The sequence below is a fragment of the Balaenoptera ricei genome, chromosome 14, assembly GCF_028023285.1.
Source record: "Balaenoptera ricei isolate mBalRic1 chromosome 14, mBalRic1.hap2, whole genome shotgun sequence".
In the NCBI taxonomy this organism is placed as follows: Eukaryota; Metazoa; Chordata; class Mammalia; order Artiodactyla; family Balaenopteridae; genus Balaenoptera; species Balaenoptera ricei.
In genome coordinates this window covers 14,558,236-14,575,199 of record NC_082652.1, presented here as the reverse complement: position 1 = coordinate 14,575,199, position 16,964 = coordinate 14,558,236, and the positions used below count along the sequence as shown (strand labels likewise).

At 45.1% G+C, this 16,964-nt stretch overlaps 1 protein-coding gene across 1 annotated transcript in view; it reads right to left on the bottom strand.

Moving 5' to 3' along the window:
* Positions 1-15,775: 15,775 nt before the first annotated feature.
* The window catches only part of TBX5 (T-box transcription factor 5), a 42,609-nt gene continuing 41,420 nt past the window's right edge, over positions 15,776-16,964 (bottom strand). The window contains exon 8 of the mRNA XM_059894445.1: positions 15,776-16,353. Coding sequence (XP_059750428.1) covers positions 15,776-16,353 — 578 coding nt within the window. The remainder of the gene's footprint in view (positions 16,354-16,964) is intronic.

Sequence of the window (16,964 nt, the reverse complement as noted above, 5' to 3'; positions counted from 1 at the left end):
ACCCACTGCCTCCAGGCCCCCTGTACTCCAGCTGCACTGACTTTTTCTTTCTCTTCTAATAATTGATTAAGCTCAGTCCCACCTCAGGACCTTTGCACATGCTGTTGTTCCCTCTGCCTAGAGAACAATTGTCCCCCTATTTTGCTAGTTAACTCCTACTTACCTTTCAGATTGCAGCTGAACAAACTTCCTCAGAGCAGCCTTTGCTCCGGTCCCCACACCATGACATAAATTAACCTTTTTTCCAGGTGGTTAATCTGAGTCTGTCTAACTTTCCCACTTCCCAGCACACATACACTTGTCTTTTAGCTCCAAGAGGGCGAGGGATGGTGTCCACATTCCTTACCAAAATCATAATGGAGTGAGGAGCCAAGCTACATGGATTTAAATCTCAGCTATTCCACATATCAGCTGTGTGACCTTGAGCAAGTTCCTTAACCTCTCTGTGCCTCCTTTTCTTCATGTATATAAGGATAAGAATAAAATCTGCTTCATAAGGTTGTCTTAAAGATTAAATGATAACATATATTATTAACATATAACATATAAAGCTGAGCACAGTGCCTGGCATATTATGTATTAAGTATTGTGTTATGTAAGTATTGCTATTAGAGTAATGGGAATGTGGATCCCTAGTACCTAGCAAAGGCTGGCACATAGTAGGTGCACAACAAATACTTGTTAAGGAGAGAAATGAATGTTTATTCATCTCCCAAAAGGCAGAGATGATTATATGCCTTTTCATTTTTTTAATCTTCATCACTCTGCACGGGACCTGGCACTTAGTAGGTGTGCAAGAAATTCCTAGTCATCCCCACTGCCTGCCACTGCCGCCTCAAGCACTTCCCTTCTTCCTTCTCGAATGCAGGTGGAGCTCTTCCGCTCCTTGCGGTAGGGCAGCCTCCCCAGCCCCCTCTGATCTTTCCCACTTTGCCCAGAGACGAAGAACAGCTTTGATCACTGACAGAAGCCTTCTAGGAAGAGAGAGAGAGAGAGAAATCCGGCAATTTAAGCTCCCTGGACATGACACTTATTAATAAAACGAGCGACTCTCAGCCTCTGCTCCAATCAGCTGTCCGTTGCTTGGGGCAGATGCGGAGGCTCGGGGCAGCCGCAAAGCTGGGGGTAGAGGAAGGCGAGCTGGGGAGAAGCCGCTGCCTCCAGATATTAAATACATAAATAAGCCCAGGCCACAACTGAGAAAGGCCCGATGCCCTTGGCAATATCGGACCTCTCTCAATTTCGATGGTCTTAAGTGACTATAAACCCAATTTTCTCCTCTGATTTCCTCTTATAATGAAGTTTTACTTACACAATCATGAATACATTCTCCTTGTTGAAAAAAATTAACCTTGCAGATCAGGTCACATGGACCTCACCCTCATCTTGGTCCATTCAGCATCTCCCAGGAAGTAACCTTGGACCGCATTTCAGGATGTATGTATCTTTCTAGAACCCATTTGATGCTTGTTATACCCTGTACGCCATACAATAGGTAGCCTTATTTTGCATGTGTATATATTACTGGTATGTAGACTTTTCCAGTGGGGTGTGTTGATTTGCTGTGTTTTGTTTTTTTCTGAAAGGCACCACGTTGAATCTACGATTCTCTAACTGGTTTTTTTTCATTTAGTGACGTGTCTGGGAATCTTGCCATAGAGCTGCATACACATCAACCTCATTCTTTTTCACTGCTGCATAGTACTCCTGAAGGTGGAGAGAACCTAGTTTATTCAACGCTAGCTGCATGTTGAAATACCAAGGTGTGTGTGGGGGGGGAGTCTTTTACAATATGAATGCTGGGGCCCCTCCCCAGACAAATTGAATGAGATGTGAAGGCAGGAACTAGGTATCAGAATATTACAATTCCAGCGAGTTTAACTTGCAACCAAAGTCAAGATTGATTCATTTAGCTAGTCCCCTATTCATGCATATTTAAGCTATTTCCAAGTCCTTGCTGATTTAAAAAAAAAAAAAAAGCCTGCTGGGCACTTCTTTGTACATCCTCTCTTACGCATCTGTGCTGGTATTTTTCCAGGGCAGGGTTTCTCAGCCTCTGCACGGTTGACATTTGGGCTGGGTAATTCTTGGTTGGGGTGGGTTGCTGTCCTGTGTACTGTAGGATGTTGAGCAGTATCCCTGGCCCCCACCCCCTAGACACCGGGAAATCACGCCAATCAAAATCGTCTCCAGATACTGCTAAATATCCCTTGGGGAGCCAGATCACCCCTGGCTGAGAACAACTTCTCTGGGGTGGGAACCCAGAAGGGAAGGGTTACAGAGGATATATACTTTTTCTTGGAGTCCACATGGCTCTAAAGTTCCTGCACTAATTCACAATGTCTAATTTTCCAGGAATATCCTGAGCCAACAGCCTGTCCCTTTGTCTCTGTGAGTCTGGACTTAGAATTTGGGCTTGAACCCTGAGCATCTCTCCCTTCAAATACCTCCTGCAGCCCCGAAGCCCAGGAATCCTATCATGTTTGGAACACAATTCTAGAATCTAGAATATGAGCCCAGAGGTCTGGAGTAGAAGGGACTATCAAATAAGGGTGAGAAGGAACCGATTTCTTTATTTTCTTTACATCTTTCCTTCCTTCTTCCTCCTTCCTTCCTTCCCCCTCCCTCCCTCCTTCCCTCCCTCCTTCCCTCCTTCCTTCCCTCCTTCCCTACCTCCTTCCTTCCTTCCTCCCTCCCTTCTTTCCTTCCTTCCTCCCTCCCTCCCTTCCTCCCTCATCCCTCCCTCCCTTCCTTCCCTCCTTCCCCCCTCCCTCCCTCCTTCTCTCTCTCCTTCCCTCCCCCTCCCTTCCTTCCTTCCTTCTTTCCTCCCTCCCTCCTTCCCTCCCTCCTTTCCTCCTTCCTTCCCTCCTTCCCTCCATTCCTTCCTTCCCCCCTCCTTCCCTCCCTTCCTTCCTTCCTTCTTTCCTTCCTTCCTTCCCCCTTCCCTCCCTCCCTCCCTCCCTCCTTCCTTCCCTCCTTCTTTCTCCTTTTCTCCTTTAAGGTAGTTCTGCTGAGGGGAGGGGAGGATACTTCGCTCATCCCCGTCCCCACCTCAAATTTCCAGCCTACACTTTTCAGGCTTTTTAAGACCACAGTCTGTGTCTCGGTGGCTCTCTGAGTTTTATAGCTCATGAAAAGGATGGACAAGAGGGAGGAAGGCGAGGTAAGCGGTCCTAAGAAACAGAAAGAAGATTCCCAGAGGCTGTGTGCATGTGCGCTTGCGTGTGCTTGCCTGTGTGTGCGTGTGTCTGTGTCTGTGTGTGTGTGTGTGTGTGTGTGTGTGAAAGAAAATTAAATTCACAGGCTGGGAAGGAAGAGGAGGGGGAGAAGCAACAGACCCAGCCAGCTGTGTCTCTTTAAGCAAGATAAGCGGCGGCCCCATCCATCTCTTGGACACTATCAGCCTGTTGTCTAAAGTACTTACAGCCCCTCCTGGAGAGGAGTCCTAACCAGGCAATGCTGGGGGAGGGGAGGAAGTGAGTGAGGCATTTAGGACCGGGCACCCTGGCGGCGAGCTTCCCCCAAGAGCAAGACACAGCTTGCAGAGGGGGAAGGTCACCCCACCCTAGGCCAGGCCTGTTTTTAGCTCAGCACTGGCTCCCTACCTGGGCCCCGTTCCCAGGGGAACCACTTGAAACTGAAACTTGTCTTTCTCAAGTGGCTGGGGGAGAGTGTGAAACGCAGGAAAGAGAGAGTGAGCAAAAGAGAAACGCTTTCTGCTGCTGTTCAAACGGACCTCAGCCATCCGGCCCCATGATCCTTTAACAACCAGCTGTGGCTCTTACTACCCTGTGAAACGGGGGCTCTGATTCTCCCTGTCTCAGAGATAAGGAAGCCAGGCTCAGAGACATTAAGTAACTCACCGAGGGCCACACCGCCAATCAGAGGTGTCGGGGGAATTTGAACGTGGATTTCTCTCAGCTCCAGAACTGACTTCTTACCTCTTTAACCAGGGTATTTTCTTGCAACTCCTCTGGATGAAGGATTTGTTCTGTATTCATTCAACAAATACTTTTATCGCCTTGGTGCCAGATTCTGCTCTGGGTACTGACAATAAAGAGTTGACCCCAACTGCTTACTGATCTCTGCAACATATGCCCTACGTTAAGCCAGACCTGCAGAGAACTTAAGAACCGGATTTTATCATTTTGGCCTCTGTGCCACTTGATTTTGTCCAACTTTTGTGACTTAGGGTGGTAGCACATCCAGGGAACCCAAGAGAGACAGTCCTGTAATATTTGCTATTGGGCTTCATTAACACCATGGTACCCTCAAGAAAATCACCAAAACACTACACAGCACTACATGATCTTTATAAGAATCCAAGGACAATCTCCCTCCTGGTGTTTAGCAAACATCTCGATGTATTTGTCTTTTATGAACGCTTAGGGCTCTTGTAACTAACTATAATTCTCTCCTCGTTTTGGCAGCTCGAAAACTCAGAGCCAAATATATTTCTTTTATTTTTATTTTTTATTTTTTTAAAGGAACTCCTTTATTTATTTATTTATTTATGGCTGTGTTGGGTCTTCGTTTCTGTGCGAGGGCTTTTTTCTAGTTGCAGCGAGCGGGGGCCACTCTTCATCGCGGTGTGTGGGCCTCTCACTATCGCGGCCTCTCTTGTTGCGGAGCACAGGCCCCAGACGCGCAGGCTCAGTAATTGTGGCTCACGGGCCTAGTTGCTCCGCGGCATGTGGGATCTTCCCAGACCAGGGCTCGAACCCGTGTCCCCTGCATTGGCAGGCAGATTCTCAAGCACTGCGCCACCAGGGAAGCCCCAAATATATTTCTATTAACTACACAGGATGTTCCAGTTCCGAAGGCTGAGAAGCGACATATCCTAAAACTTAGTGATGTAAAACAACCTTTTCTTACGTTCCTGGATCCCGCGGGTCAGTGATTCAGACAGGGCATGGCACGGGGCAGTCTCTGTACCGCGATGCTGGGAGCCGAGGGCAGAATGATCTGAAGGCTGTTCGCTCGCACGTCTGGGGCTGGGTGCTAGCCGTGGGCTTGGGGCTTCAGCTCTTCTCCACACGGGCTGCTCCTCATGGGCTCTCCCGGTAAGCTCATTTGGGCTTCCTCACAGCATGGCAGCTGGGTTTCAAGAGTGAGTATCCCAGCGCAGGGGCAAGTTAGGCAGAAATTGTATCACCTTTTATGACCTAGCCTTGGGAGGTCTTCCAACTGAAGGGGCCACCACCTGTCGCCTACCCTGGGCCTGGCCTGTGTCTAGCTCAGTCCTTAGTGCTGGGGAGCATTACCCCACCAGCATCACATTCTATTTGCCAGAAGTAAGTCCAGCCCAAAGTCAAGGGGAGAATCAGACTCCATCTCTTTTTTTTTTTTTTTTTAATTAATTTTTATTGGAGTATGGTTGCTTTCAAATGTGTGTTAGTCTCCACCGTGCAACAAAATGAATCAGCCCAGACTCCATCTCTTGATGGGAGAAGCGTCATGGCCCTGGAAGACAGCGCGGGACAAAAATATTGTGGTGGCCACTTTTGGAAAATATAGCCTATCACACGCGACCAAACGGAATTCACAGACATATACTAATCACTCTTGGCCTCATTATTTTATTATTTGCCACCTGTGGATTGCATGCATTTTTGCAGTCAAAGATTCTTGATGGAAATAGGCAGGAGATAGACAGTGCCTGTCATCAATGCCGTTTTCTGAGTGTTTGTTCTATGCTGAGAGCCGTGTAAACAGATCCTTCCTTATGCCTTCACTGCTTTAATTCACAAACAATCCTCTTATCAATATTTTACAAGTAGAGAAACCAGAGCGCAGGCAATTAAAGAGGTTTACCAGACCTGGCATCGTGGAGAAGTGGCAGAGGCGGGGTTCCATTCTGGGCAGTCTGACTCAGCTGTCGCAGGTAGAGTCACCCCACGTGCCTCCATTCTCAACCTTTTGAACCTCATTCCACAACAAGATCCTGACATGGTATTGTAACATGAAGGCTCTACGAGATTCAGCTCTGTCCTCCCTCAAATGTCTCCTCTGACCACCGAGCGTTCTCAAGTGCAGCTTTCTCTGAGAAATAAGAGAGTATTCAGTGACTTCTGCATATATATCAAGATTAACATTCTCTCCAAGTTAGATCAGCCAGGCTGTCGGGAATTGGGGAATTTGGCAGGAAGTCTAAGCACCCACTTCTTGCCAGGCTCTGAGCTAACTCTCAGGAATCTAGGCACAAGACATTTAATGTCACACTCGACTGAGATCTCTTGTAGGGCAGGGACTGTGCCATTTGGGCTTTGCAGTAGGTACACTGCAAGTGCCTGGCGTCAGGGCTGGAGGAAGTAGAAGTGTTTGTCTAGTCCAGCTATGAAAACTTGGGCAAGTGACAGCCCCTCTGAGCCTCTATTTGCTCACCTGTAAAATGGGGCTAAGAATGGTCCCTGCACACCTCCCAGGGCTATATTGGGAATCTTGTAACTGAGTAGATCTCCCTTTTGGCCTTGACTTCTAAAACACTCAATAGCAAGTTTGGAGCCTATGCATGATAATCATATAAAGTGCTTAGCATACAATGGACCCTCAATAATCGGGACTGTAAAGCACTCTGGGGCTTGAACTCCAAACTCAACCGAAGTTGATAGCAAGAGGGAAAAAGAGAATGGATGAAATCAAATGGAAATCTCCTGAAAACCTTTTTATAAACCTTAATCCTCCAAACCAAAGTTCTTGACCAAATGTCAGAGTTAGTATGTATCGATCTAACCAAATGCTGTCAATGGCTCGGAGCTGGCAACTTCATTGGGGTGTACCTGGCTGAGGAGTGTCAAGAGGGTAAAGTGGCAGCCTGTTTGGAGAATACAAGAAATTAGCTCAGCTGGCCAGGTGTTGCTTTATCTGTCTCTGCCCAATTAGCACCGACCTCTTATTTTTATTTTCCGTGTAGGATGTGGCTGAAAGAAAGGAGAGCTTCATTATTTGCTCTTTGCTAAGTTCTTGGAAATATCAAGAATACTTGGCCCTCAAGACAAACCCCAGCTCTGGGCCTAAAAGCTAAATCCAGATATGTTATATATTTATTCAAGGCAGCAATTGGCCAGGAAACGACTATAAAACACACATTTTGAATAAAAGAGAGAGATTTATGGTGCATTTTCGAATCTGAGTCATATCTCTCTGCCTCCCCCTAGGCCAGGAGTCCTTAATCACTAACATACCCCCAGCTTGTACATTCGGTGGGCACAGAATTGCTTCCTTCTGGTCCTGTCCCAGTTAAAGATGTGATGGAGATTGTGCTACTTTATCTGACAGTCAGTAAATGAATTGCCAATTCATTCTGAGCTTAGATGGGGCTGGTTTTTTCCTTGGGAAGGAAAAAAGGTGAGCTCCTTTCATATGTATCTTTGATCAGTCAGGACTTGACAAATTATTTTCCCAGGAATTTCTCTATCCTCAATGCCACAGGGAAAAAAAATGGATTTACTCTAAAAGAATAGTTTTTATGTTTCAGAAATTAGAGTTATGTAAAATCTTTTGTCAGGTTCCTTTACCTCTCTCTGTCTCTGTCTGTCTCTCTGTCTCTCTGTCATTCTCTCTCTCTCCCCTTCTTTTCCTTCAAATGTTTTTTCCAGAGAAAGGAAGCAGATACCAGACAGAGTTGGGAAAGTCTGCTGGCAATAGCTGGGCTTTGGGCTGGTTATTTCAACTTCATGAAAGTAACAGAAATAAGGCTCACTCCCTGAATACAGTTGGTATTGGGAAAGCAAAGTCAAATCTTCTATCCCCAGTTTCCCTTGTGATACCTGGTTCTTTCTCCTCTGGACTCTTGTTTTAGAGACAAACTTTAGCCTGAAGAATACCTGAATGGTGTTTCAACTATCTCATGCCCATAGTTTAGACATCCGCCTCCACTTTGGAGTTACAAGGCCTCACTTTCCTCTTCTCTAAAGGTCTGTAGAGTATTAATATCTGACATTTCCAGAACCCTAAAACTCAGGGTAAAAATGGGGCTCCTCGGTGCTTTGTGACCACCTAGAGGGGGTGGGATAGGGAGGGTGGGAGGGAGACGCAAGAGGGAGGAGATATGGGGATATATGTATATGTATGGTTGATTCACTTTGTTATACAGCAGAAACTAACAGACCATTGTAAAGCAATTATACACCAATAAAGATGTTTTTTAAAAAAATGGTTCTGAAGAACCTTGGGGCAGGACAGGAATAAAGACACAGACATAGAGAATGGACTTGAGGACACAGGGAGAGGGAAGGGTAAGCTGGGACGAAGTGAGAGAGTGGCATGGACATATATACACTACCAAACGTAAAATAGATAGCTAGTGGGAAGCAGCCGCATAGCACAGGGAGATCATCTCAGTGTTTTGTGACCACCTAGAGGGGTGGGATAGGGAGGGTGGGAGGGAGATGCAAGAGGGAGGAGATATGGGGATATGTGTATATGTATAGCTGATTCACTTTGTTGTACAGCAGAAACTAACAAACACACCATGGTAAAGCAATTATACTCCAGAAAAGATGTTTAAAAAAAAAATGGGGCTCCTCTGGAAAAGAATATGAAAAATACTATATATATATATGATTATATAGAGAGAATATATAGTCTGTATATATAGAATCACTTTGCTGTACACCTGAAACTAACACAACATTGTAAACCAACTCTACTTCAATTAAAAACAAATAAATAAGATTTTTTAAAATGGGGTTCTCCGGGTAGTGAGCTGGGGTTATAATACAAAGCACACCATGTTCTTGGACTTCCCAGCCACCAGAAGCGTGAGAAAATAAATTTCTGTCATTTAAGCCACTCAGTTACAACAGCCTGAGCTGACTAATACACTGCCCTTCCTAATGGCCTGCCCTATGGATTTCAGACTTACCTACCAGCTCCCACAAACGTAAGCCAATTCAATAAGGTTCTTAATACATATCTGTACATCTCTTACTGGTTCTGCTTCTCTGGTTGAAGCCCGGCTATAGAACTATTAAGGGAAGACCTGTAAATGACTTATAGGCACAGCATACACACTCCTGGCTTTGAACGTAAATGTGAGGATGAGAAGTCACGTGGAGCAGAACCGAGTCACCCATCCAAGGACATCCTAGACCAACCTGCCCTCCGCCGAACCATCGGCTGATCACGGCACACAAGCCCAGCCAAGACTAGCGGAACTTGGCCATGATCCACAGAACCGCTCAGCTGATTCAACAGAACAACTCAGTTGCTCACTCAGTTCATGAGCAAAAATAAATGTTTTTCCACACATGCCTCTGAGGTTTTGTGGTTGATTGTCCTGCTGCCTTGATTGTGGCTAAAGATCTCAGGGGATGTTTGAGGTGGCATGCTGTCAGCATGCACTCAACTGTCCCCCTTCACTGCATCGGAAATTTGAGGTGGGCGGAGAGGATGCAAAAGCGGGCACGAGAATCACCAGCCACAGAGTCCTTGACTTGCTGTCCTCCGAGATGCACATCTGGTGAGTCATTCATTAATTCACTCAGGACATAGACGGCGAACACCTTCTAAATGAAAATACAATCAGACGAGACTGGAATATTCCTGCCCTCACAAAGCTCTCCTGACCCCAGGAGAGAAAGCCTGCAGTGAACGAAGGAAGAAGGGTAAACTGTGATGAAAGTTAAAGAAAGAAGTCTCTCTTAGTGTGTCTCTCCTACAAACACATTAAACTCTCTCATTTAACCCCTACCCAAGCCTGGAGGCAGATCTGATTGCCCCCATTTTACAGAGGTGTAGACTGAGGCTTGGGGAAGTAAGTACAACTTGCTCACACACCAGAGGGTTAGCTGGGCATCTGAGACCAGGAAACCACCAAGTCACAAAACCTCCTTTACTTTCCCTGAGGTTGAAGTCTCCAAGGACACGCCACCTGAAGGCACACACGCCCTGGCACACTCCAGCTGCCCATCTTCTCCTGTTCCTGCAGGTCCTGCAGTGGTGGCTTGGATCCAACCATCACATAAGGGAGTCTGGCAGCATGCAATGGTCACTCGTAAGCGGAGTGACCTTGGACATGTCACCTAAAGTCTCTGCTAAGGTGCTTTCTCATCTGTAAAACAGGAATCAGATTGGCCCCTACAATCCCAGTTATGGGACCATATAGGTATGCTGCTTGGTACAGGGACTGGCACATAGTATATGGTCAATAAATGAAAGCCACTCTTACTATCACTGGTACTAATATCAACAGTAGCAGGGGTGTCAGTCAGATATTAAAATTCTGTCAGGAATAACCCTCAATCTACTCTCCAGGCTGTCTCTCACCCTCAGCCCTTACAGTTCCAGGAACAGGGACAAAACATTCTTAAATTCATATCTTCGGTAGGATTAACATGCCTGACTGCTTTTTGAAGAGGTATATAAGAATGCATTCTGAGGTCAGAAAAGGTGCTGGCTTGTCAGCCTTCTAAGATGTAGAAACTTCTGTTCCTTCTTTGTTGCCATAGAAAATTCAGGGTTGATAAGCCACTTACAAAGCCAGCTATTTAAATAGTCTTCAATGTGGAGCCTGCTCGGGAAAGCTATGCTTTAATTATTGTTGAAGGTGATGATGGTGATGATGCTGATGGTGGTGGTGATGCCTTCCTAACCCCCTAGTGAGCTTAAGTCTACTATAAAAATAGAAGAAGAACATAGGGGTAGATTTCCCAGCAAGAGGAGGAAGAAGGGGAGGAGGAGAAGGACTCCTAACAACGATGATGATAATAATAATTAATACTCTTATTAGCTAAAAGTTATTGCATATTTCCTCTACACCAGGCACGGTTCTCAGCACTTTACACTCCTGTCTCATTGAATCCTTACAAGAACAACTCTTTTAGGTAAGTACTCTTATTGTCTTCGATTCATAGATGATTAAATGGAGGGTCAAAGAGGTTAAGTGACTTGCCCAAGGTCACAGAAGCACTAAGTGGTAAGGTGAATTTTATAAGCTGGGTCAGGTAGAGAACAAAGGTGAGATTCTTACAACTGCCTGATTCAACATACGTGTGTGTGTGTGCTTGTGTGTGTATGTATGTGTGTGCTTGTGTGTTTGTGTGTATGTGTGGGTGTGTATCTGTTAAGAAGAGAAGGACAGTTTTCCCAGGACAACAGTTTAACCCAATAAGAGGACCAAGCCTGCAAAAAATCAATCCCAGAAAACGGAGCCAGAGATACATTCAGATGCCTCCTTGTTTCTGCCAAGGAGAACATTCCACGCTGAGCAGGCAGCCGACTGGTACTGGTACCCAGCTCTGTCACTGCCAAGGCCAATATCACCCCTGATGGAATCTCCAACTTTTCATCCTCAAAGCAGACAGCGGTGCCTCACCTTCCTCACAAACTCGATTTGGTCAACAACCAAAAAATAAACTAGATTTTATTCTACTAATTCTATTCCTAATTATAAAGAGAATTCATCTTCATCACAAGAAGATGGAAAATATTCAAATACACAAAGAAATTTTAAACGCTCACAATTCCCACCACTATTATTATTGTGTTACACATCCTGGGTTTTTTTCCCTCTGAGCATGAATGAATGCTGTTGTTATTTAGTAAAACTGAGATGCTGGTGGGCATGCTTCTTGTAACCTGTTCTTTCACTCATAATGGATCTTGAAATCTTCTTCAAATCGTCTTCACAAATGTGGTTTTTAATGGCAAAGTGATATTGCTCTGTCTGGGCAGATGTTAACTTATTTTCCCCAACTCCATATTGTATAATAAGGCTGTCTCCAGTTTTGTATGATTAAAAAAACACGATAAAAAAACCAATCATGATGAACATCCCAGAACATAAATATTTATGCACACCCCAGATTATGACCTTAGGACCGATTCCTTAAAGCAGAATAGTCCAATTAAATGATTGGCACCTTTTTATGGCTTTTGATCTGTTTTACTAAAGTCTCCTCCCAAAGAGTTTATCTATCTTCATTCCAGCCAGGAGTTTATGAAATTTCCTATTTCCTCATTAGCAACATGTATTATTCTTATTTTTTTGGCCATGCCAGGCAGCTTGTGGGATCCTAGTTCCCCGACCAGGGATTGAACCCGGGCCCTCGGCAGTGAAAGCTCCATGTCCTAATCACTGGACCACCAGGGAATTCCCTGTATTATTATTTTTAAAATATGGATTTGCTGAATCAATGAATAAAAAGTTTTATGTAACTTGCATTTCATGGATCAATGTCTTTCTTTTTAAGTGTTTATTGAGCACGTACTGTGTTAGGTACTTAACTGGACATTTCCAGAGATATTATCTCATTTAAACCTCATAACAGTCCTTTGAAGCAGGTGAAATAGCTCCTTTTAGTGACCAAGGAAGCTAAGGCTTGGACAAACTTAGGTTCCATGCTGAGCTCTGCCACACACCAGCTGTGTGATGTTATGGGTGTTCCCAACCTCTCTGAGCTCAAGAATACTAATGATCAGAGTCTCTGATGGCTCTGGTGATCCTCTGCCCCACAATTTTGAGTCCTGCACTTGCATACTCAGTGTTGGGCAACGCAGCCAAAAGAATGCTATAACACTCCTCTCCCAAGTATTATACAAAGAAGCCTACTGGCTCACAAATCCAGTCTGCCATATGCAGCTGTGGGAACTGGGAAAGATCTCAACACCATTAGTAGGTCCTCAACAAGTAAGGGTGTCTATCTGTCACACAGGCTTGGACTCCAACACATGCTTGTTGAACAAATGAATGAATGCAGACTCAGTGATTACTACCCATTCATGAATCTGTTATCTCATTTCTCCATCACCATTTCTGCCTCAGGACCTTTGCACAAGCTGTTCCCTCTGCCTGAGATGTTTCCCTCCCAACTTTTCACCTGGCTAATTCCTACTCATCACTCAGGACTCAGCTCCTCTAACCCAGGTTAGGACTCCCTGTCTTATCTCTTTATGACATCATGAATGCTGCTTTCATAGTTCTCCCCGCCTTTGCAATCCTTTAATTACGCAGATGATTACCTAAGGGCTGTTTTTCTCAGTAAACCATAAGCTCCAGGAGGACACAACCTCTATCACTGTGTCCTCAGTAATTATCACATGTCCAGTCCAGAGCAAACATCCACTAAACATATTATAGAAATACAGTAATTTGTGTTGTGCCTTTTGACATCTAAACGACGAAAAAACCACATGAATCTTTGGATATGACATCCTTAAACCTACCAATTCCCTGAAAAGCTCCTTTATTACCACTGTCTGGAACACAAAGAGGTCAACCTGCATCTGTTATGGAAGGACAGTGTCCCTTTTTTGATTTATGAAACTTGCTGTGGACATGCTTTTAATGATTTTTCCTATGAGGCAATTGTTTGAGTGCTGGGGATGGGGACGTGAATTCTGTATTCTTACGATGCTCTTGAGAAAGAGTAAGACTGCCTATCTTGTAGAGTTGGTAAATTAGTTTAGAAGTTAATTTTTTCGAAGATTTTTTTTAACCCATCAAAGTATGTATCTGTTTAGAGTATAGTCAGAACTCATCCAGTGAAACTTTCCTCATTCATTCTCTGTGGGGACAGGAAGGCCATTGACCTAGTTTCTCCATTGTACTTGAAAGAAGCTGAATTGTCATTTCTGTATAATTAATTCACACTTCCTGGGAGTTCTTTGCCTAGGAAAAGTCCAGGGGGACCTGATGAAGTGAACAATTTGGAATTAACAAGCCAGTTGTTCCTGTTTTAAGGGGATGTGACATATTCAATGGTTCTAGATCATTTGAAAGGTGTGGGAGCTGAAATTATAAAAATAGGAAAAAAATTGCAGCACTGATTTACTTACCAATTTGCTGCTCTGTTCTGCCCTACACGTGTTAGATGGGACAAACTCACACATCCTAAATTCGTGGGTTTTAAGTAAATATCCATTGAAGGTCTGTAAAGCTGCCTATATTGGGACCTCCAAAACCCTTGATTGCAGTAAATTAACTCAAAGAAGGAGATCCTTCAGGAAACCAAGGATTAGGTGTTACGTATAGTATGGCCGATATCATTTTTTGATCAGCTGGGATTCCTGATGATTTTTCCTTTCCGATGCCAACCCAAATTCAGTTAAAACAAATATCTCCATTCCAGAGACCTAAACCAGTGGGTAAACGTACTCAGCTCCATTACACTCAAGTACAGGATTCCAAATACCCCTGAGAACAACCAGAGAAAGCAGTTTCCTCCACCAAATTTCCTCTCAAATCAGTCCGTCGAAAGAACAGGGGAGAAAAAATGGGTGTTCAAGTCCCTGTACTTTTGTAAGCACATGGTATTTATTAGGCATTAACTGGCACACAAATATACGAAACGAGTACTTAATTCTCACCCGCCCCCCGCCTTAGCAACATAAAAAGACATAATCGAATAGACACTCACATGACAGACACACGCCCTCACGTACTTGAACATACGCAGTCTCACATATTACCCTGTTCTCTTTATTAGGGTCAGTTAAAAACAAAACAAAACAAAACTTTTTTAATCAAGAAAGCAAAGCACATTTGAAAGAAAAAAACAAAAAACAAAAAACGCAAACTTGGTTTTGAGTATCAATAAAATTAAAAGCTTTTGGCCAGCTCCCATGCTGGATTTCATTTCAGGTTATTACTTAATTAGAACTCCTATTTATAAATAAATAGTACCAGTAAAATATTACATCTGAAGAACCCTGCAATAACATTTTACTTACACACTTTTTTTAATACTGTTTTCTGCTTTCAATAACCACAGTTTTGGCCTGCATTTGGTGCTGGTGTGATGTCTCTGGAGAAGACTCCTCAATAAGCACGTCTGGCTGCTTCTTTAGGATGGTGGCTTTTGCCTTTGTATCCAGATTGGGTCAGCAGTGATGGAGGTTTGGAAGCTGGGGGCTGGCTTTGTTTTCTTATCAGGACGAATATTTATTTTGGCTTTTTCACAACTCTTGTCAGCACAGAGCTTGCGCCTTGCTTATCGCAGTTCTGCCCGCATGTAAACCGGGGCTTTTTAAGTTTTTCAAAGCAAGCTTTCCGGTCGGGAAGCTATAGGCCACGTTTTAGCAGGCGGGAAAAACACGGAGCCGGGAAGACAGGGAGGGCCGAGGAAGATAGGATGCCAGATGGAGTCTGGCGTTACCCTGACTCCACTGGTTGGTAGCAGGCGAAACTGGACTTCGTGAGGATGGGGAAGGGAGGACAAAATCGGAGACACCACATGGCAGAGGTAGGTAATTTCTTAGTCAAGGCGGAGGGTTGCGGATTTAGGTTTGGGGGTGGAGGAGTATTTGAGGGCAACCCCACAAATACATATTTTGAAACGTACTTGCCTCAGACCTCCCCCACAATAAGGGACTGGGTCCCGTTAAGAAAATGGAAAGAAAAAAAAATATATTATTATTTATTATATAACAACGTCAACATTAACACCAAGACAGGGAAGGACTCTTAACTATGCATGAGGATCAAACACTCCAGGAGGCAGGACTTTCTGGAGACCAAAAGAAAAGAAATCAAGGAGGGCATCTGGAGGTGGTGTGAATGTGGCCGGTTGATGAGTGTGGTGGGGGGGGGGGGGGCGGAGACTCATCTCCTCTTGTCGGTTTTTTAAGTTTTGAGACAAAACAAAGTCACATTTTTTGAATTGTGGTTTCAAGCGACTGATTACATCAGTGTTGGGGCAGGGTGGGGGGTTCTCAAGTGCAGACGTGAACATGGGGTGAAATGAGACATCTCATCCGTGGGGTTCTCCCTGCGACTGTCCCTCTCCCTCTCTCCCCTCCCTCTGGAAATGGCAGTGAAGGAGTAGGCCTCGCCTTAGCTGCTGTCATTCCACTCTGGAACCATGCCGACTCCGTGCACGGCCGAGTGGTACTGATGCGGGGACAGGGTCCTTGGCACGCCGTGAGAGTACAGGAACTCCGACGCCTGAAGGCTGCCGGGGGACTGGAGGCCAGTCTGAGGCCCACACTGCCTGACCACAGGCTGGTGGGCCATGGAGGTCTGGTGCTGGAACATTCCCTCTCCGAGCTGCGGGGAGCTGTGGTTCGCCATGCCAGCCAGCCGGGGGACCAGGGGCCCCGAGGTGAAGTGGGCAGAGAAGTGTTGATAGGGTAGCCTGTCCATGGGCTGCACGGTGGTGACCGTGCAGCTGCTGTATGAGGACATGCTGGGCCAGGCGTTGCAGCTAATGTCCTCCAGGCTGGGCACGGGCTCGCTGGGCGGCACAGAGCTGGCATACATGCAGGCCTGCCGCTGGGCTGACTCTGTCCTATAGGAGGCACCCAGGCCCTGCTGCTGGGGGTAGCCGGAGCGGTAGAACGGGTCCTCTTCACTGGGCGACGTCTCCATGTAGGGCTTCTTATAGGGATGGTCTGTGGTGGAACATTCTTCATCTGCTGAGACAGGAGGACAGACACCCGTGAGGCCAGGATCAGCCACCCCATAGCTCAAGGCAGAGACAGCCATTTGGCCCAAGGATGGAAGAATTAAGTCCGGAAGATGGTTAGCTCCAACCTCCATTCTGATAAAAAGGGGGTGGACTGTCACGGCTAATACTTTGGGCTACAGAGTTCTAAGCAAACAGTTTGACCTTTCCAAGCTCAGTTTCCTTTTTTTTTTTTTTTTAAATAATTTTCAGTATATTCCCTCAATAGAACATTAATGCAATCATTAGAAAAGATGTTTTGTATAGTTTCTAGCAACCTGGGGAAATTGAGCTCAGTTTCTTCATCTGTAAAATGGAAAGGGTCATGACAGCACCTTCTAGAAAGGGAAGTGTTGACAATGAAATGGGAAAATATAGATTAAATACTTAGTCCAGAGCTTGGTACAAGGGAACACTCAATAAATCACAATTATTATTATTATCTTCCATCCTCCCCAGCATGTGAACTTCATGAAGGCAAGACATGGTCTGGATTACCCATCACTGTATTCCCAGAACCTGGGACGTACCTAGTAACAAAAATAATAACAACAGCATCAACAATAACAGTAAAAACAC